This window comes from Chiloscyllium punctatum, chromosome 16 (assembly GCF_047496795.1).
Source record: "Chiloscyllium punctatum isolate Juve2018m chromosome 16, sChiPun1.3, whole genome shotgun sequence".
NCBI classification, from domain to species: Eukaryota; Metazoa; Chordata; class Chondrichthyes; order Orectolobiformes; family Hemiscylliidae; genus Chiloscyllium; species Chiloscyllium punctatum.
Genome location: NC_092754.1, coordinates 42,074,704 through 42,097,067, shown reverse-complemented (window position 1 = coordinate 42,097,067; position 22,364 = coordinate 42,074,704). Strand labels below are relative to the sequence as shown.

At 41.7% G+C, this 22,364-nt stretch overlaps 1 protein-coding gene across 1 annotated transcript in view; it reads right to left on the bottom strand.

Moving 5' to 3' along the window:
* Window positions 1-22,364, bottom strand: part of LOC140486863 (tyrosine-protein kinase STYK1) — a 97,550-nt gene that overhangs the window by 4,185 nt on the left and 71,001 nt on the right. The window contains exons 7-9 of the mRNA XM_072585913.1: window positions 11,831-12,048; window positions 10,341-10,381; window positions 4,970-5,066 (exon numbers count right to left, since the gene is read on the bottom strand). Of these exons, the coding sequence (XP_072442014.1) occupies window positions 4,970-5,066; window positions 10,341-10,381; window positions 11,831-12,048 (356 nt within the window). The remainder of the gene's footprint in view (window positions 1-4,969; window positions 5,067-10,340; window positions 10,382-11,830; window positions 12,049-22,364) is intronic.

Sequence of the window (22,364 nt, the reverse complement as noted above, 5' to 3'; positions counted from 1 at the left end):
ACTATCTTCACTGTATATTTTGAGATGGTTTGGTCCAGTCCATAAAAATGCAGAGAAAATGAACTATAAATTTTCAGCTTTTATATCATTTGACTTTGATAGCTGAGATTTTCATGGACTAAAATGGTTTGAAAGGGGACACCACTAAACTCAAATGGCTGCTGTGATCACATCATAGGTCTAGGAAACCCTATGGAATATACAAAACCAGGTGCCTTGGAGTTATCATTTTAATCAACAGATGGGGAACACGGTGTGCCATTGTATATTCCATTTAGAGAAAAAAAAGTTTTAAATGAAATAACCACCAGACTCTGCAGAGGGACAGTAGCCTTCGAGCAAAGAGAACACAAAGTAGAACAAAAATAGTAAGGATATTGGAAGCTCTTTTCTCCATCAATCTCAATACAGAAACCAGCACTGGTGAAAAAAAAGTAAACATTGTTCACTAAGAACAAGATCTGCAAACCTCTCTACTCCCAAAGAAACAGAAGAACAGCTAAACATTTGACTCAGGTATTGGCGTTGCCACAATTCAAAGGACTCAAGATGTGTAACTGCATTAGCTTTCACGTCTGTACTAGACTCGCCTCTCCATCCTGCTTTGTAAGCTCATCACCAGTATTTGTGCATGTACTTAATGGCACACTTTATTTTCAGGACAGGGAGTGAGGAACTCCACTCTTGCACTCAAAACAACCTTGGGAGTAGTCTCTCCTTCATTTTTGGTCTGGTTAACCAAGTTTAATTACACATCATTGCGACATGCTTAAAAGACAACTTTGTTGCAATTGACAGAGGGCCTTAAACAAAAAGGGAGCTGTGTCCTCTGCTCATCTAAATGAGAACAACTTTCCTCGAATCGTCTGCCAGCACTGAGGGTCAAACATGAGGAAAGGTCATTTAATCAAAATACCAAGGAGATGTTGGCGTCAATACAGTCTTTAGCAGCCTGTAAAACCAAACAACAGTCAACTTACAAAACCAAAGCACACCTATTATGCTGAAATTGGAGAAATTAGACAAAAAAAGGCATTGCAAACAATGCAGCATTTCTTAATCTTTGCTAAAGAAAATCTCAATCTAATGAATGAGAGAAAATGACTTCTAGATCTGCATTATAGAAGAAAAACAAAGCTGACAAACACTAATGGTAACAAAGTTGGGTAGGGAACAGGGTCGGATAAGCTTGGAGCTCAATTAGGTGACAGCTGAAGCCAGACTGTTCCAGGGAGCACTCAATCTCAATTGTATCTGTGCACGCCGCTCACTGTGTTCAATAATTAGACCATACATGGTTTTATAACAAAATCCTCAATACTTAATATTGAAAATAAATTGCTCTTAACAATAAATAATTGAAAGGAAAAATATTAATATTGCAATCGAGTAAAAAGACATTTGGTGTTTAATGGTGAGTAAAGAGCCAGAGTGTCTTGCTCAACATTAAATTGCTGGTTTGAGGCAGTGAAAGTGTCCCACTCTCTGGGCCAGGAGGCCTGGATTCAAACCTTATAAATCTTGTCCTAGAAGCATGTCATTACATATCTGAACAGGTCGATTCGCAGTACCTGTATTTTAAACTGCTTGCACATCTGAAGTGGTATCTCCCCAGCTATCCATTCATGCCCCCTGGTGCTCAATACAGGGCTGCATCATAATGTAGTTAAATATCAGTGTTACACTACTTTGCATTCCACTAGATATTCCACCAAATAGAGATTACTTGGATGATAAAATGAGCAGATTTAATATTTTATAAATTCTAAAAACTAATATGAGAGATTATATTAGTGTGTCAGTTAATAATTTACCTTTAAATCATGCAGACGGAATCCAAAAACTACAAGATGGAATGAGCGCAAAGATGTATCAGGATCACAGGAAACACCAAATATCTGGTGTACTATTGAAGAAAATTCTAAATGGAATGTAAAAGTACACCAGGGAAGATTTGCCATTTGGCTCGTACAAAGCTGGGCAATCAGAATGCTGGGCTGAAAATGTGTTGCTGGAAAAACGCAGCAGGTCAGGCAGCATCCAAGGAACAGGAGAATCGACGTTTCGGGCATCAGCCCTTCTTCAAGAATGAGGAAAGTGTGTCCAGCAGGCTAAGATAAAAGGTCGGGAGGAGGGACTTGGGGGAGGGGCGTTGGGAATGCAATAGGTGGAAGGAGGTCAAGGTGAGGGTGATAGGCCGAAGTGGGGTGGGGGCGGAGAGGTCAGGAAGAAGATTGCAGGTTAGGAAGGTGGTGCTGAGTTTGAGGGATTTGACTGAGACTAGATGGGGGGAGGGGAAATGAGGAAACTTGAGAAATCGGAGTTCATCCCTTGTGGTTGGAGGGTTTCTAGGTGGAAGATGAGGCGCTCTTCCTCCAACCGTCATGTTGCCATGGTCTGGCGATGGAGGAGTCCAAGGACCTGCATGTCCTTGGTGGAGTGGGAGGGGGAGTTGAAGTGTTGGGCTACGGGGTGATTGGGTTAGTTGGTCCGGGTGTCCCAGAGGTGTTCTCTGAAGCATTCCGCAAGTAGGCGGCCTGTCTCCCCAATATAGAGGAGGCCACATCGGGTGCAGCGGATGCAATAAATGATGTGTGAGGAGGTGCAGGTGAATTTGTGGCGGATATGGAAGTGTCCCTTGCGGCCTTGGAGGGAAGTAAGTGGGGAGGTGTGGGCGCAAGTTTTGCATTTCTTGCGGTTGCAGGGGAAGGTGCCGGGAGTGGGGAATCTTTCCTGTCGAGAGGACAAAGTGGAGTGTTGATCATGGTCAGAAATCAACTAAAATAAAACAGGACAGGATGGGGAATAGCTGTTCCCATTGGTTGAGAAGTTGATCACAAAGGGGCATAGTTTTAGGACAAGGGGCAGGAGATTTAGGGGATTTGGGAAAAACTCATTTTCACTTAGTGGGCAGTGGGAATCTGGAATACACTGCCTGGGACAGTAGCAGAGGCCGAAAAACTTACAACTTGGAAAAAAAAACATTTTTGATAAGCACTTCAAAATATCATTACACTTAAGGATATGAAACAAGTTCAAGAAATTGGGATTAGCATGCCTTTAGTGGTAGTTATTGTTGGTGCAGACTCGATGGGTCAAAGGGCCTTTTCTGTACTGTATGAATCTAAGGTTGTGGAGAAAGTGAGGACTGCAGATGCTGGAGATCAGAGCTGAAAATGTGTTTATGCCCGAAACATCGATTCTCCTGTTCCTTGGATGCTGCCTGACCTGCTGCGCTTTTCCAGCAACACATTTTCAGCATGAATCTAAGGTTGCCAAGGACCAGCAGATTGGATACAAGTTCACATCTCTTAGTCCACTGAATAGAAAGAAATAAAACTCCAAAAAGGGAAAAGAATAGCCAGACAATAGGCTATTACAATATACATGCACTGAACGGTACCAGATTTTAAAATAAGACAACATAAAAATCTGCTGGGGATAGGGAGTATTGGAGACAGAAGACACTGCACGAGAGAGAACTTGCAGTATTTAAATTCTAAATGGCTAGCACATTGGAGTTAAATGAAGATTTCATCCAATGACCTCCCATATCGAATGGCCCCAATCCCAAATTTTTAACATTTTTCCATTCTTCAGGAACACAACTTTTCCCACAGCCAACTGGGAAGCCAACAGACTCCTCAAGATATTCCATCGTATTAGTCTCGAGTTGCAAGAACAGTCTCTTCCTGCTCTTCATTGCACTTCTCAGGTCATCCACACCATATCCTGGAGATTCACCTTTAATTTTACATACAGTGTTGCTAGAGATTATTGTGTTGTGATACAAACAAAAATGACAAACTTCTAACAAACAAATCCCAACAATTTGTACTTCAGGGAAAAAAAATGGCAAAAGTGTGGTTGGCAGGTTGATTTTGATTGGCTGAGTTTTATTTCCTACAGATTCTAGGACAATCGTAGAAAGTTGGCAACTCTATAGGGAGTAGATATAATAAAGCAATTCCCAAATTCTTGGAATCTGTGATCTCTCTTCCTAAAAATACTCTTTGGATTAATCACATTTCAAACACACCAAGAGGCATATTGGCTAGCACTGCTGCCTCACACGCCTCACTCAACTGTGGGGAGTTCGTATATTCTCCCTTTGCCTGCATAGATTTCCTCCAGGTGCCCCAGTTTCCTCCCACAGTCAAATGATGTGCAGGTTAGGTGGATTGGCCATGCTAAATTGTCCCATGTTGTGCAGGCTAGGTGGGCAAACTATAGTAAATATGGGGTTTCAGGGATAGGGTAGGTGTCCGGATGGAATGCTCTTCAGAGGCTCAGTGCAGACTCAATGGGCCTAATATAGGGGCCTAATATAGGAACTCTATGATTCTTCAGGTGGTCAAATAGAAAAGCAAGAAGAAACTTGCTGTAAAAGATTCTCACATGTAATCAATCCGGATGTACATGACCATCTCTTTGCCACCACTGAGTCAGTATTGTGGAACCTCCACCAGCACTCACCCAATTCAACTAGGAATCAGCATGTCCAGAATAAATATTAAAAATAAATCCACCTGTTACACCAATTGTATTTGCATGCACAGTAATCACTTATCATCAATGTTCAACCTTTGACAATGGTTTCTGTAGTCCTCCTCTGAAACACATCCTATACCTGTCAGAAACTGACTGCAAATCAGTTTGCTCATTGTGGATGTAACTAACGAGACAGCCCTTTGAGCAATCAGCATTTCTGGTTTAAGATTTCCACATTGTGGGACCGTGAGGAAGAAGAGGAATACTTGATCGGACTTCTACAGATTACATCTGGGTCATCATTGCTTCCACTTCCAAAAAGGTGTTCCAAAAGTCCCCCCAAATTCCCCAATTTACCTCGTTGTTGTGTTGGCTTGACTGTACTGCCCACTTAACAGCCAAAACAGACAAACTGCTGCTAGGTTAAGAAACAGACCAGCTATGATTGAATCAAATGAACTGGTGGTGAGCTACTTACAGTGCATTGCTACTGTTGGACGGTTTGGGCATTCTGTAATTTCTTTGCAGCTTTGGGAAGATTTCTAGTGGCTGAAACTCAGGATATGGAGGAGCTCCTACAAAATAAAACAATTGGAGTGAGGTCAAACACTGACTAAATATAGAATTAGGATGGAGTCTTAGTAATCCGTGAAGCATTCAAATCTTCAGGTGACAGTGACTTTAGCTAAAGTCATGCTTGAACTCAGCTGTTTAAGTATAACTTGGCAGGAGCAGTAATAACTAATTTCATACATATGGGGTGGCACTGTCCAACATGGACTCTGGTTCGATTCCAGCCTCAGACGGCTGTCTGTGTGGAGTTTGCACATTCCCCGTGTCTGGCAGCATCTGTAAGGAGAGAAAAGAGCTGACATTTCAAGTCTAACGGACCCTTTGACAAAGGATCAGTTAGACTCGAAACGTCAGCTCTTTTCTCTCCTTACAGATGCTGTCAGACCTGCTGAGATTTTCCATCATTTTCTCTTTTGGTTTCAGATTCCAGCATCTGCAGTAATTTGCTTTTATTCCCCCAGTGTCTGCGTGGGTTTCCTTCGGGTACTCTGGTTTCCTCCCATAATCCAAAGATTTGCAGGTTAGGTGAACTGGCCATGCTAAATTGCCCATAGTGTTCAGGGATGCGTAGGTTAGGTGCATTAGTCAGGGGTAAATGTAGAATAATAGAGTAGGGGAATACATCTGGGTGGGTTACTCTTCGGAGGGTCAGTTGGATTTGTTCGGCCAAATGGCCTGTTTCTGCACTGCAGGGATTCTATGATCTATTTGACCTAGCTTCCTACTTTCTACTTGTGGACACTAAGGACACCTTTATAGGCTTAGCGTCAATGTTGTTTAAATTCATAGTTTTCCTGTAGCAGTGCAGACATAGCCTAAATGCAGAACTAACACCAGCATGAAAGAAGGCATTGCAGTCCTCATCAATCCAGACTGTCAGAACGTGATACTAGAGACTCCACTTACGTAAATCAGGTGCTGACCTGATTCTAAACTGAAGTGAAGTTGAGAGAGACTCCTTCGTGCTGGAGAAGTCATATTGAATGGAGGCTAGTTCTACACCATTGTCATAGAAATGATACAACATGGTACATGTTCTGCTGTTGTGTAAATGGCACCAACAGTGGGTCGTGTACAAATTCTGTGAACCTCTTGGTAAATTCAAGTGTATTCATATGTTCTCAGCTGATGGTAATACTGAATGACTTGATCTCCGAGTGAAACCTAGCTTCACAGGTCAGAAGACTAAGGTGTTCAGTTGGTTACCATGGTGGTTAGTCACTGAACATAGTTACAGTGTTCTTTACCAAAAGAACAAGAGAAATAATGAGTTTGGAAAGATCCTAACAAACAGCGAGCAAAGTTTCAGTTTGTTTCTTAGAAATATCCTTCACCGATTATCTATCCCAGTTGTGTTCCTTCTATATTAACTTTATCTTCTTATCTAATGAACTTTTACCAGGTTTAAGAAGTCTTTCTCATACTGATGATCTAAACTACTTCAGATGATAGTTGGAGGGCTTCTACACTATTCTCACTTGAAGCCTTTTGGACTTCACAAACTATAAACCCTTCTGCTAGGGTGAAATGATCTCCTAAACTAGGACAAAAAAAACCCAATTCTCCTGATAGGAAGGAATGAACACCAAATAAATTAGAGGGATCTGGTCATTTGCTTTTTTTCTGTCATAAACTTAGCATCAAAAATTCTTCAGTTGAACAGGAAAGGACTAGTCACTTTATTTGGGAGTGTTCTACAGACCATCCAATAGCAACAGAGACACTGAGGCAGATTTTGGGAGGCAGATTTTGGAAAGTTGCAGAAGTAACAGGGTTGTTGTCATGGGTGACTTTAACTTCCCTAATATTGATTGGAACCTCCTTAGTTCAAATACTTTGTATGGAACAATTTTTGTTAGTTGTGTCTAGGGAAGATTTCTGACTCAATATGTAGACAGGCAGAGTAGAGGAGAGGCCATATTGGATTTGATGCTTGACAACAAACCAGGACAGCTGTTCTCAGTGAGAGAACATTTCGACGCGAGTGATCGCAACTCCCTGAACTTTACTATAGTCATGGAGAGGGACAGCAGCAGACAGAATGTGAAAGTATTTAATTACAGGAGGGGGGTTTACAACTGGGGCACATAAACTGGGAACAGATATTCTCAGGAAAATGCATGACAAACGTGGAGGCTGTTGAGGGAGCACTTGCTGATAGTACTGAACGGGTGTGTCCCACTGAAGCAAGGAAGGGATGGTAGGGTGAAGGAACCTTGGGTGACAAGGGATGTGGAACATCTAGTCAAGAGGAAGAAGGAAGCCTATTTGCTTCAGTATTCACTTCTGAGAGGGACCTTGACATTTGAGAGGATAGTGTGAAACAGACGGATATGATCCAACAGGTTGATGTTAAGAAGGATGTGCTGAAAATTTTGAAAAACATAAGGGTGGCTAAGTCCCCTGGGCCAGACAGGATATACCCAAGGTTACTACAGGAAGGGAGGGAAGAGATTGCTGCACCTTTGGCGATGATCTTTGTGTCCTCACTGCCCACTGGATTAGTGCCAGATGATTAGAGGGTGGCAAACGTTATTCCCATGTTCAAGGAAAGGAACAAGGATAATCTTGGGAATCACAGACCAGTCAGTCTTACGTCTGTGATTGGAAAATTATTGGAGAGAATTCTGGGAGACAGGATTTATGATTACTTGGAAAACGATAGTTTGATTAGAGATAGTAAGCACAGCTTTGAGAGGGGCAACTCCTAACTCACAAACCTTATTCAAATCTTTGAGGACATGACGAAACACGTTGATGAAGGTAGAGCAGTGGATGGGGTCTACATGGATTTTGGCAAGGCATTTGATAAGGTTCCCCATAGTAAGCTCATTCAGAAAGTAAGGAAGCATGGGATACAGGGAAATTTGCCTGTCTGAATACAGAATTGGCTGACTCACTGAAGATAAAGTGCGGTGGTAGATAGAAACCTGGAGCTCAGTGACCAGTGGTGTTCCGCAGGGATCAGTTCTGGGACCTCTGCTCTTTGTGACTTTTATAAATAACTTGGATGAGGAAGTGGAAGGGTGCGTTAGTAAGTTGCTGATGACACAAAGGTTGGTGGAGTGATGGGTAATGCGGAGGGCTGTTGGAGGCTGCAACAGGACATTGACAGGATGCAGATCTGGGCTGAAAAAGTGTGAAGTGATTCATTTTGGAAGGTTGAATTTGAATGCAGAACTGAAAATGTGTTGCTGGAAAAGCGCAGCAGGTCAGGCAGCATCCAAGGAGCAGGAGAATCGATGTTTCGGGCATGAGCCCTTCTTCAGGAACGGGCTTCTTTGGGCTCATGCCCGAAACGTCGATGCTCCTGCTCCCTGGATGCTGCCTGACCTGCTGCGCTTTTCCAGTAACACATTTTCAGCTCTGATCTCCAGTATCTGCAGTCCTCACTTTCTCCTTTGAATGCAGAATACAGGGTTAAAGGTAGGGTTCTTGGCAGTGTAGAGGAACAGAGGTCCATGAGGGGTCTATGTCCATAGATCGCTCAAAGTTGCCACCCAAGTTGATAGGGTTGTTAAGGAGGCCTATGGTCTGTTGGCTTTGATTAGCAGGGGGGTTGAATTTAAGAGATGTGAGGTTATGCTGCAGCTGTATAGATAATCCTGGTTAGACCACACTTGGAATATTGTGTTCAGTTCTGGTCAACTCATTATAGGAAGGATGTGGAAGCTTGAGAGAGGGTGTGGAGGAGATTTACCAGGATGTTGCCTGAACTAGAGGGCATGTCTTATGAAGAAAGGTTGAGGGAGCTAAGAAGGGAGAGAGGTGACATGATAGAGATGAACAAGGTGACGAGAGTGAATAGTCAGACTTTTTCCAAGGGCAGGAATAGCATTCCCTAGGGGGCGTAATTTTAAGGTGATTGGAGGAAGGTTTAGGGGAGATGTCAAAGATAGGTTCTTTACACAGAGAGTGTGGTGGGTGTGTTGAATGCACTGCCAGCAGTAGTAATAGAGTCAGATATATTAGGGACATTTAAGCGACTCTTGGATAGGCACATGGATGATAGTAAAATGAAAGGTATGTAGGTTAGTTTAATCTTAGAGTAGGATAAAAGGTTAGCACAACATCGAGGGCTGAAGGGCCTGTAATGTTCTACGTTCTATGTTAACACTGAAAATATCTGGTTAGGTATTTACTAAGTCAGTTGTTTGAAAATTATACATTTTTGTTACTTTCCCAAATGACTGTGATCTCAAACTAAAAGTACTTTCAGAGAACGGAAATCAAATCCGTCGGCCTCTACTTTAAAAATCCAAATTTCCAATAATAATAAATTTGTTTTGGCCTTAAATCATAATAGTAATATCAGAGTCTCAATGCCCTTTGTTAGAAAAGTATTTCTGAAGTCTTTCAAGGAGGAGTTTCATAAAAGTAGAGATCTTAATACTGTTCAGGAACGTTATAACATGAAAGTACGGTGGCACAGTGGTTAGCACTGCTGCCTCACAGCACCAGAGACCTGGGTTCAATTCCCACCTCAGGCGACTGACTGTGTAGAGTTTGCACGTTCTCCCCGTGTCTGCGTGGGTTTCCTCCGGGTGCTCCGGTTTCCTCCCACGGTCCAAAGATGTGCAGGTCAGGTGAATTGGCCATGCTAAATTGCCCATAGTGTTAGGTAAGGGGCAAATGTAGGGGTATGGGTGGGTTGCGCTTCGGCGGGGCGGTGTGGACTTGTTGGGCCGAAGGGCCTGTTTCCACACTGTAAGTAATCTAATCTAATCTAAAGCCCTTCAGTGACATCAAAAGAGGTGGCAGAGTAATAACAGAATGAAGTAGTTAACATTAGGTAGGAAATTAGAGTTAAGATAGAAGGACACTTAAGGGGAGCCCTAGTGGTAACATTGCTGAATGATTAACCCAGACCCACATAATATTCTGGGGACCCGGGTTCAAATCCTGTCTTGGTGGTATGATGGAATTGAATTCAATAAAAAATCTGGAATGAAGAGTCCACTGATGATCATGAATCCATTGTCCATTGTTGAGTAATGTCATTCAGGGAAGGAAACAATTATCCTTACCTGGTCTGGCCTACATATGACTCCAGATTCAGCAGTGTGGTTGACTCGTAACTGCCCTCCAATCAATCAGGGATGGGCAATAAATGCTGACCCAGCCAGCGATGACCTCATCCCATGAACAAATAAAAACCACTTCACTGGGATTGAATATCAGCAAAGGCTTTTTCTAGGAAACAGACTGAAACCTTGTTTTGCTGTTCGTGTTAAAGCTAGTGTTCATTAAATTAGTTGATTTACAAAGCAACTTACCTAAAGTAACTACTTCATACAGAAAGATCCCAAATGACCACCTGTGAATAAAAACAAAAAGGTTGAATATAAAAGCAAGGTCACCCTAAAAGCATTAATTCCTATTTAGGCAAGCATTCAACGCACAACCAATTGATAATTCCTCGTGATATTTCCCAATCTTTGTTTTCAAACAAAATGGGCTGTAGTTAATGAGACAATGTTTGGAATTTTAATCACAGACACTTAACATTGTAACATGTCACCGGGGTGCGTTTGACCATTTTCCATTGAGCTATGCATTTTATAGTTTAGGTATGCATCATGAATTAATCCACAAACAACAAGGTAAAGAGAGGTGTAGGTGTAGTGGTTGTATCAAGGGATTGGTAATGCAGAAATCCAGGCCAATGCTTTGGGGTCAAAGATTCAACTCTCACCAGAGCAGCCACTGAAGTATAAACATTGGTAAATTAACTAATCCTGAGTTGAAAGCTCATCTCAGTTATGGTACGCCTGACAATTATCATTGATTGTTGCAAAATCCATCTGCTTTAAAGAAGGAAATGTTCTACATGCGAATCTAGATCCAGATGCATGAACCACAAAATCAGTATGCAGGTATAACAAGTAATAAGCAATGCAAATGAAATTGTAGTGTTTATTGTAATTGTAGTTATTGCTGAAGGAAGAGAGTATTAAAAAGTAGGGAAGTGTTGCTGCAACTGTACAATGCATTAATGAAACCGCACATGGAATATTGCATACAACTTTGGTTCTCACACTTGAGGAACAATGTAGTTGGAAGCAGTTCAGAGGAGGTTCATTAGATTGATTCCAGAGTGGAGAGGTTCGCCTTATGAAGCGAAATTGAACAGTTCAGGCCGACACTCTCTGGAGTTAGGAATGAGAGGAGATCTAATCGAGGTAGATAGGATGCTACAGAGTTTGACAAAGTCAACAGGGAAAGGCTGTTTCCTCATGTGAGGCAATCTAAAATGAGAGATCATAGTTTCAGGATAAGGGGTCACAGATTTAAAACGGAGAGGAGGAGAAATTACTTGTCTTAAAAGGTTTGTAAATCTGTGGGATTCACTCCCCCAGAGTGTGGTGGATGCTGAGACATTGAGTAAATTTAAGGCAAGAAACAGATTTTTCATTCGTAATGGGTTGAAGCGTTATGGAGAGTGGGCAAGCCGTGATCATATAAAATAGTGGAGCAGGGTTGAGGGGCTCAATTTCGTAGCCCATGTTCTTACATTATGTTCAAGCAAGTGGCTGATTGTAACAGCCTTCTGAAATCACCGAGCAAGCCTCTCTGTTAGGGACGGACATATCCATAAAAGAATAAATTAAAACACAGCAATAAGTAAGGAATGTTTTGGCAGGCAATTCAATACACCTCAGTGGTGTGTGGAATCTATAACATACCCATTTCCCACCCTGAACCCACAGTACATCCCTCTGTGGCTCGGATCCAGTTTTTACATTAAAAGTTTTCCTGTACTCACGTGTCACTCTTTTCTGTGATCGGTCGCTTTATGACCCTTTCGGGTGCAAGCCATTTAATTGGAACCTGTGCTGCTCTGTGGGATGACAACGTTCCAGTTTTGTAAACATCAAAGGCCAGACTCAGACCAGCGAGTTTAACAGTTAAATCTTCATGGATCAAAATATTCCGGGCAGCAATATCCCCATGGATTACTTTATGCTTTGTGGTCAGATAATCCTATTCCAAATGGATAGACAGACTCAATAGTGTTTTGGACGTACAGCATTTGAATCTTATTCAAATAGATTTCAATGAGAATGTTAACTGCAGTTCTGCTAAAAAAAAACTGAACAGCTAATCTACAGATAACACCAGGATTTTCACTCTCTCTCAATGACCAGCTTCTTCCAGTTATTTCATCAAAAATTACAGCTATCCCAAGCAAGCTACGAAGGGAGGCTTTTCCCCAGATACCGAACTAACCAACTCATTCTGAAACCAATTTAAGCTATAATAGTGATTTAGAAATTACCAGTTCTATTCATTCTATCAATCTGACTCAGTTATAAATGCTGAATAGCTCTATATAAACAGCAGAGCTTTGAATAGGATTTTTTTTGTGGAAGGCAGAAATAAGGCAAACCTTCACAGTAGATAATGCTTCTTTCCAGTTCTCTTTCCTACACCACCACCCATGCCCCCACCCCCCCCCCCCCAACAAAAAAAAACACATCCTTTTATAAACTGACTGACAGGGGCCAGCCTAAGCAACTGGGAAGAGAGGCTGCACTTTGGACAACTTACGTTTAAATTGATCAAAGTCTTAACAGGAGTCAGATGCCTTATATTCTCTTAATAAACCAACCCCACACAGTGCCCAGAAAAAAAAAAAATTGTATTAACTCTCAGGGAACACAATTACACTCCCAAAGTGATTTTAATTTACATTTGTTTTTGAGATATTTGCCGGTTGACACTAAAGCAGAACAAATGTTTGGATAGGTCAGTCATTCTTCCCACATGACAATGAGAATCAGACAATTCCTGAATGAAGAGGGGAATCTACTCCCTTCGTTCAGAATTGTAAGGGATGAATCAGAACTTGGAAACAGTCGTGACATTGTTGTTTTTAATCAACAGAGGGGAGCGGCCTTGCCAGAATTCCTTTAAAGTGTGGTAGAAACAGACGGTACACAAACTACTCTACAGTTCTGATGACAGAACAATTGCTGCCTTCCCTCTCTGCAGATGTTGCTGACTTGCTGGGTATTTTCAGCAATTGGTTTTTTATTTCACATTTGCAGCATTCACCAGCTCTTTTCTGTACTTGCTACTTTAAAGTGACATTAATTCTTGTCCTCTTTACCAAAAATGCAATATTAACTCTATTTACCAAAATTAACCAAAATTAACTCTATTTCGGAATAATGGCCATGAACCCAAGAGAACTCAGTGCCTTTTTTTTTTAAAATCAGGGAGGAGACAGTGGGGTCTGTAGATGCTGGAGACTAGAGTTGAGAGTACATTGCTGGAAAAGCACAGCAGGTCAGGCAGCAGAGGAGCAGGAAAATTGACGTTTTGGCAAAAGCTCTTCGTCAGGAAAGGCTCCGATCTGAAACATCGATTTTCCAGTTCCTCGGATTCTGCCTGACCTGCTGTGCATTTTCCAACAACACACTCACTCTCAACCCCTTTTATCAACCTCACAGACCTAACTAGAGACTGGAGGGTTTTGACAACTTGTGTCAAACTTTTGGGTTCCTTGGGGACAATGACAGTTATTCAAACTTTTACCGTAGCCAATGATTTTTGGCAAACACATATCATTTCCATTTGTGAATTGAAGTGAGTTCTGGTTTTAATAGAAAGCAAACACAGAAAAATGAGCCACTCAATTTTCAGTGACAGGAATTCTTAAAGTATCAGAAAAGTCAATAATCACAAACTGCATTCCAGCATGGAGAGAGAAAACAATTCAAGCCATAGTGCAACATTTATTCCCGGTGTGATTGTATATTTACTACAAAACTCCAAACACACTAATAATCTTCCATCCGCGGCTTCCATTTAAATGGCCTGTTGCTGCAGAAAGACTGCCATCATTTAGCAAAGACCTATCACACCGCGGTAATACTCCCCTACAACCACTTCTGCCAGGCAGAAGATATAGAAGCTTACACACACACACACACACACACACACACAATCTGGTTCAAGAACAGCTTCTTCCCTGTCAATATTCAACTAAATAATGCACTTTAAGTAATGTTGATCTTGCCTCATGCACACCCTAGGCAATGTAACTTGTATGCCTCTGTCTAGATGTTTTTCACTCAATGATCTGTATGTCGTTGCTTATTACGATCTGACTATAAACAAATCTTTTCACTTTACTTAAGTACATGTGACAATAAATCAAATACTATCAGTGGAGGCTGGCAAAACCTAGACACACTCTCAGCAACATGTTTTCAATCATTATTGCTAGGTACATTCGAAGGATCAGTACAGACTGGGGTTAGATTAGATTAGATTAGATTACTTACAGTGTGGAAACAGGCCCTTCAGCCCAACAAGTCCACACCGACCCGTCGAAGTGCAACCCATCCAGACCCATTCCCCTACATTTACCCCTTCACGAACACTAACAATCTTCCATCCGCGGCCTCCATTTAAATGGCCCGTTACTGCAGAAAGGCTGCCATCATTTAGCAAAGACCTGTCACACCACAGTAATACTCCCCTACAATTTAGCATGGCCAATTCACCTAACCTGCACATTTCTGGACTGTGGGAGGAAACCGGAGCAAACCCACACAGACACGGGAAGATTGTGCAAACTCCACAGAGTCAGTTGCCTGAGGCGGGAACTGAACTCGGGTCTCTGGCGCTGAGAGGTAGCAGTGCTAACCACTGAGCCACCGTGCCACCCATTGATTAGGTCTTGGGCCAAACTTCAAAATACATTAATGGTGGGACGCTGAGCTCCCTTCTGCGTGTTTGAAAGTCTAGTGACTTGTTGAAGTCTAGTGAGAGATCCTTCAGCCCATCATGATGTCTGCACCAGCTTTTCAAATGGGCAGCTCACTTAGTGCCATTTTCCTGCCTTCTCCCTGCATCCTGCACAATTCTGGTTTCAACAACAAAAAAAATCCCTTTTGAAAGCTTCAACACCAGTTTTCGGTCAAATTGATTCACACCATATGGTATCAAGAAACAGCTGGAGACACCGGATACCACAAAGGCTATGGGCCTCACCATCATTCTGGCAATTGTGTTAAAGACTTGTTTCCAGAACTTGCCACACCTTCAGTCAAGCTCTTCCTGTACAGTTACAACACTGGCATCTATCCAATAGCGTGAAAAATTGTCCAGGTATGTCCTGTACATAAAACACAGGACAAATCTAACCCAGCTAATTACTGGCCCAACAGTCTACTCTTGATCAAAGTGACAGAAGGTGTGATCAACAGTGCTATCAGGCAGCACCTGCTCAGTAATACCCTGCTCAGTGACACCCAGTTTGGATCCTCCAGGGCCACTCAGCTGCTGACCTCATTACAGCCTTGGTTCAAACATGGACAAAAGAGCTGAATTCCAGAGGGGACCCAAGACTGACTGCTCTTGATATCTAGGCTGCATTCGACCAAGAATGGCATTAAGAAGCCTGATCAGAATGGAATTCAGCGGGAATCGAGGGGAATACTTTCTGCAAGTTGGAGGCATTCTGGACACAAAAGAAGATGGTTGCAGTCATTAGAAGTCAATCACCTCACCTCCAGGACATCTCTACATCCTCACAAGTAGGAACAGTTTCTCCACAGTCATTGTGCTTATATCCCTCAGGATTTTGAGCACCATATTTCCTTAATCTTATTCCCAGATTCTCTGATATGTCTTTACAGATGATATTCCTCATCAGTGAAACTAACGGCCTGATTTATTTTTCTTCCTTCTTTGCAAAATCATCATCTCCTTCATACAGCATGGTAGCCAAAAACAGACCAGCAGAGACTGAAACTGTTCCCTATAGGAGGTTCAACATACCTTGTGGCTCTTGTACATCATGACCCTATTAACAGAGAATACAATATCCATGCTTTGTTAACACCTTTCTCCGCTGGTCTGGCCACCTTTACTTATTTATACATATCAAGGTCTGCTCTTGCAACCTTTATATAAAGAATATTGGGAAAGCCAAGTAGAATTGTACCATTATCGCCCATTCCATAGAATCCCTACAGCAGGCCATTCAGCCCATCAAGTCTACACTGCCCTTCCAAAAAACCATCCCACCCAGACCCACCCGTTCCCTATATTTTCCATGGCCAATCCACCTAATCTGCATATCTTTGGACTGCCAACATTTCAATGACCTTCCAAAGATCTGCATTACCTTCCTCATTTATAATGCCTGCAAGTTCTGTATGATCCACAAACTTCAAAACTGTACCCTGTACACTTTGTAGATTAACACAGATCAGGAAAAGCAAATGGCCCAACGCTGTTCGGTGGGGAATTCCATGCCTGCATTAACATGTCAAACAGCCAATTTCATGCTCTTGTTGCCACTGTCCCATGTTGTTCCATAAGCTACAACTTCTCATGTCTGTTGTGTAGCACTGTTAAATGCCTTTTTAAAATCCGGGTACACCACATCAACCACACTGCCCTCATCAGAACCTCAAAAAGCTCCAGTAAATTATTTCAACAGAACTTTCCCTTAAATTCATTTTACGTTTTCTCAAATAATGCTTTTTTTGATAAAAGTTTAACATGTTGACAGGTTCTGAGAATTTTCTCCTCTATTAGGATTAAACTGACTGATCTGTAATTTCAGGGTTTACATTCACACCCTTTTTTAAATATTGGGTTAATAGCAAGTTTTCAGAAGATTTGTAGCTCAGGTTGAGGTTCTGCATGTTGGTTTGCTCGCTGAGCTGGTTCGTTTTCAGATGTTTTGACACCATAGTAGGTAACATCATTAGTGAGCCTCTGGATGTTTCTTCTTCAGACAAAATATCTGAAAATGAACCTTCCAGCTCAGCGAGCAAACCTACATCCTTAATAGGGTAATGTTTGCATCTTCAGCACCTTCCCAATTGCCAGGATGAATGAACAGTTATAGCCATTGAATTGAAAATTGCAGAGGCAATCAGGATCTTTGGATATGTCTCTTCTAGTCCTGGTGGCTGATTCAGATAACCTGTCCATCACTTATTCCTCATGAGGTACAATCCCTTCCAGTGATCACATTTTCTCCTCTTCATTGCCTAGGCAACACACAGTCTTCTTTCATAAGGACAAATCAAAACTATTCATTTAAAGCTTTAATTGCACCCCTTATCTGTGTGGTATCTATCCTCTTTTTGGTGTCTAATGGACCTAAAGACGACATTGGGATTTTCTTTTGCATTGGTTGCTAGTCTTTTCTCTCACTTCCTCTCTGCCATTTTTGCTTATATTATCACATGCATGCTGGAATCTTTGATATTTAGCCTGGTTCCCAATTGTACATTTTACACAACCACTGTCATAAGCAGATGTTTCCTAATTTATCTAGTTTATTTTCTTTTGTCATCTGGGTTACTATTTCCTGGCCTTTCCCTTTTAAGGTGGTATAGCTTGACTGCACCTGAACACAATCTTTTCATTTAATATAGTAGTTCAGCTACTATTTTTCCTGTCAAACTTCAACATTATGTATTCAATTCAAATCCACTTACCTCACTGAGGATAATTTTTCCCTCAATTATTCAATCTTACTCTCGATTGTTCCTTGCTTTCTTTCATTATCAGTGCAAACTTTATGATACAATGATCATGCTCCTTGAATGCTCCCCAGCTGACAGTTAGAACCATAGAATCCCTACAGTGTGGAAGCAGGCCATTCAGTTCACACCAACTCTCCAAACAGCATCCCACCTAGACCCACCCTATCCCAGTAATCCTGTATCTCCAAGGGCTACTCCACCTAATCTGCACATCCGTGAATATCATAGGCTAATTTAGCATGGCCAATCCATTTAACCTTGCATATCTTTGGACTGTGCAAGGAACTGGAGCATCAGCAAGAAACCAATGCAGACAGTCACCCAAGGGTGGAACTGAAGCTGGGTCCCTGGTACTGTGAGGCAGAAGTGCTCAGCACTGAGCTGCCCAAATCTATCTGGTCCACCTCTTTCACAAGAAAGAAGTCTAGCAGGGCCCCACCTTCTCACAGGAGTGGTAGAAAGATTTCCAGAACATCAAGAACTCATTCCATCCTATTCCCACCCCTCTATCTTAATTATTTGAATATATACTGGGATAATAAAGTCTCCCAAAATAACTATAATTTTTGCATCTATCTCTAATGATCTCAGATTTGATCCAGTTCTAGAGGTTACCTAGCCTTCACCTCATTTTTCACCCCTCCCTTCACCTATTCCTCTCTCTCACCTTCAGCTTTCTCCTCAATGTCTTGATACCACACACTGCTCACATGCATCTTCACCCCTACAACTCACCTGGTATCCACTATAAACAGAAGTTATGAGACCTGTAGCATTTGAAAGTTTTGGAAAAACTCAAACATTGCTTGAAGGTAACTTAAAAACCCTAATCTTATTTGAAAGAGACAAATCTGTCAAAATAAACATGCTTACATTCTCAAAAATTCATTAGAATCTTTGAATACAGCCAGAAACTCAGTAAGGCTTTGAAACAGCTGAGAAAGATATCTGTATTCAACTTAAAGGAAAAAGTGAAAACAATGACATTCCACACAATCATACCAGGATTGAAAAGTGGCTAGCCCTTGAATATTAAGTAATGCAAAAATTGCACTTTATCCGATGGATAATCTACTCTGATGGATTTGATTGTGCTTCCACTTTTACAATGCTGGCATTTCCCTGAACAGCTTGTTGGAAGTGACAAGCCAGCAAACATTTACTTTCTCACTGTTGTAAAAGTCTATTTAACCTAAACTACAGCATTTCATAATAACGCAAAGTATGGAGTAGACAATGATAATCTATGTTTCTTTTAAAATAAAACTCATTTTTTCATAGGGGTCCCATTTCCAAACCATGGTTTCCAATGTCTTTTTGTGGGGTCAACATCACCTGACAAAATGTGCCCTCCAAAATAGTGGAAAGCCCAAATCTGAAGTGCCCACTTCTGCCATGGTGCCAATAACATCACATGGGCTTTAAACGTACCCCCAATCACATGCTGATGGAACTTGGCAAGGCAGGAATGATTGATGTGGGTAAGAATCCTTGGATCAAGTCCTGGCTGCCAATTTTTAAACCTCACTGATGGGAATATCCAGGCTAGAAACTTCGTTAATTAAGCTGTAAGAACAAAGAGCAACTCTTCTTAAGACTAATTATATCTCAGTATAGGAAGACTTTGGGTGTGTGGTAATATATAAATGGATAGCACCTTTTCAATCGGCGGAGATAGTGCTGCTTTGAGCCTACATGTTCAGAAACCCTGTCGATATCTGTAAAATAAGGAGGTTTTTAAAATCCCTTTTTCAATCAATATTCAGTCCCATTGACAAATATTCCCTTGTTCAAATGTGTCATCACTGTAAGCCTTTAGGTGGCGCTAAGTCACAGTAAAAGGTCACACTATTCAATATGAACATCAATTCTTCCCAGCAGAAAAATAGGAGATCAGAGGCACAACTCAATAGTTTAGGATGTGCAGGTTAGGTGACGCAGCCATGGTAAAAACCCCTTGTGGGTCACAAGAATGGGTTTGGGGGTTGGATCTGGTAGGATGCTTTTCAGAGGGTCAGTGCTGACCCAGTAGGCTGAATTGTCTCTTTCTGCACTTTAGGGATTAGATTAGATTCCCTACAGTGTGGAAACAGGCCATTCGGCCCAACAAGTGCACACCAACCCTCCGAAGAGCAACCCCACCCAGACCCATTCCCCTACATTTATCCCTGACTAATGCACCCAACACAATGGGCAGTTTAGCATGGCCAATTCACCTAACTTGCACATCTTTGGACTGTGGGAGGAAACTGGAGCAAACCCACGCAGACATGGGGAGAATGTGCAAACTCCACACAGACAGTCGCCTGAGGGTGGAATCGAATCCAGGTCACTGGCGCTGTGAGACATCAGTGCCACACAGCGCCATTATAATAATATAATTATAATTCTCAAATCATTTACAGCCAATATGTTAAAAAAGCAGAATATTGTTTTGTGAACCTTTAACTTCTGGTTTAGGATTCAAATGATAGTCTAAAGCCCCCTAGACGCCTGTGAATGGACACTACTGGCTTGGGACAGACATTTATATTAGACTTGCCAACAAATATTTTTACTGTGAAATGTGACTTTTCATGTTCTAGTATGTAAAATTATAGAAGCATAGTAGAACACAGCCTTTTGTTAAAGTTTATCCTTCACATGTGGGCAATATTGACTGGGCTAGTATTTATTGCCTTTCCATAATGCCCTGAAGATGGCAGTGATGAGCTGCCTTCTTGATGTCCCTCTGGTGTAGATGCACCCACAGCATTGTTAGGGAGGGAGTTCCAGAAATTTGATCAACAATCTGAAAATGCTAGCTCTGTCTCTTGGAGAGAAAAGGCTTCACTTAAACCCATGTTAGCTTTTTTTTTTGGCCCACAACCTTGCAAGTTCTCAACTTGTGACAATACTATTGCTTTTTTAGGTGTATTTTCTCCTGGTTTTCTTTTTATGAAAAGAGGTTGAGACAGTGGTATGTTCCAGTCTAATAAAATAAACTTGGAGTTTTTGGGGTTTTTTTTAAGCAAAATATTGGAACAATAGAAGCATGAATGGGTGGAGTCAGGCTCCAACAGAACCAGGCTTTTAGTTTTGTTTTCAGCAGTTGTTGGGGCTTTGGAAGCTTGTTGTGGAAGCTGCTACATCTGTTCCAGCTAAAAGCTTGGGTTCTCTTTCTGCTGCCAGAATCACTTGTGAGACAATTTGTTTTATTGACTTTATCTCTACCAAGGCTGTATTTATGGGATGTTACTCTATTGGAACAGTTGCTGTTTAGTGGTTAAATAATCCATTAGTCTGTTAAGTTTTCCAATAAAGTTATATCAATTCTTTCGTTTGTATTCTTACCCTGCAGTTAACATACAGTGTGTTTTGGCTAAAGCCAAACAGTGTGACCAATCGATATGTGGAAGACAGCACTTTACACTTGCCTTTAAATAAAAAGATGAAAGTCAGGGTCTAGCCTATCTCCTTGCTGGGTGTTTGAATTGGTCTATGCAAGGTTTGTGAAAGTTTGTAGCTCAGGTTGAGGTTTAGGGTGTAGGTTTGCTCACTGAGCTGTTGGTTTGATATCCAGACGTTTTATTACCTGGCTGGGTAACATCATCAGTGGCGACCTCCAATTGAAGCGAAGCTGTTGTCTTCTGCTTTCTATTTATAGGTTTCTCCTGGATGGGGTTCCTGGGGTTTGTGATGATGTCATTTCCTGTTCATTTTCTGAGGGGTTGATAGATGGTATCTAGATCTGTGTGTTTGTTTATGGCGTTGTGGTTGGAGTGCCTGGCCTCTAGGAATTCTCTGGCATTATTTTGCTTAGCCTGTCCCAGGATAGATGTGTTGTCCCAGTCGAAATGGTAGTTTTTTTCCTCCGTGTGTAGGGCTACGAGGGAGAGAGGGTCATGTCTTTTTGTGGCTAGCTGGTGTTCGTGTATCCTGGTGGCTAACTTTCTTCCTGTTTGTCCTACGTAGTGTTTGTGGCAGTCCTTGCAAGGAACTTTGTAGATGACGTTGGTTTTGACCATGGGTTGTACTGGGTCTTTTAAGTTTGTTAGTTTTTGTTTGAGAGTGTTGGTGGGTTTGTGTGCTACTAGGATTCTGAGGGGTCTTCATAGTCTGGCTGTCATTTCTGAAACAATTTTGATGTATAGTAAGGTGATTAGGGTTTCTGGCTGTGTTTGGCAGCCTGGCACTCCAACCACAACGCCATAAACAAACACACAGATCTATATACCATCTATCAACCGCTCAGAAAACGAACAGGAAATGACATCACCACAAAACCCCAGGGACCCCATCCAGGACAAACATATAAATAGAAAGCAGGAGACAACAGCTTCACTTCACTTGGAGGTCGCCACTGATGATGTTACCTAGCCAGGTAATGAAATGTCTGGATATCGAACCTACAACTCAGCGAGCAAACCTACACCCTAAATTGGTCTATAACAAACTACAAGGGGCTGTCTAATACCTTTTCCATGTGCTCTATAGAATCAGCTTCAGCATTTCTTCAGGTAGCTCCCAGGGAAGACATATCTCAGCCCGCTGCTAAATCTTCTCGAATAGATTCAGAATCTATGATACTTTTTTTATTATGCCTCACCCAGGAAAAGAAAAATGATTTATTTTAATGTCCTTTGTGCAACCACTAGGCATCTCAAAGACTTTTACAACCAACTTTTTAGGTTGCAGTTACTGTTATAGAATCATAGAGATGTACAGCACAGAAATAGACCCTTCGGTCCAACCCGTCCATGCTGACCAGGTAACCCAACCTAATCTAGTCCCACCTGC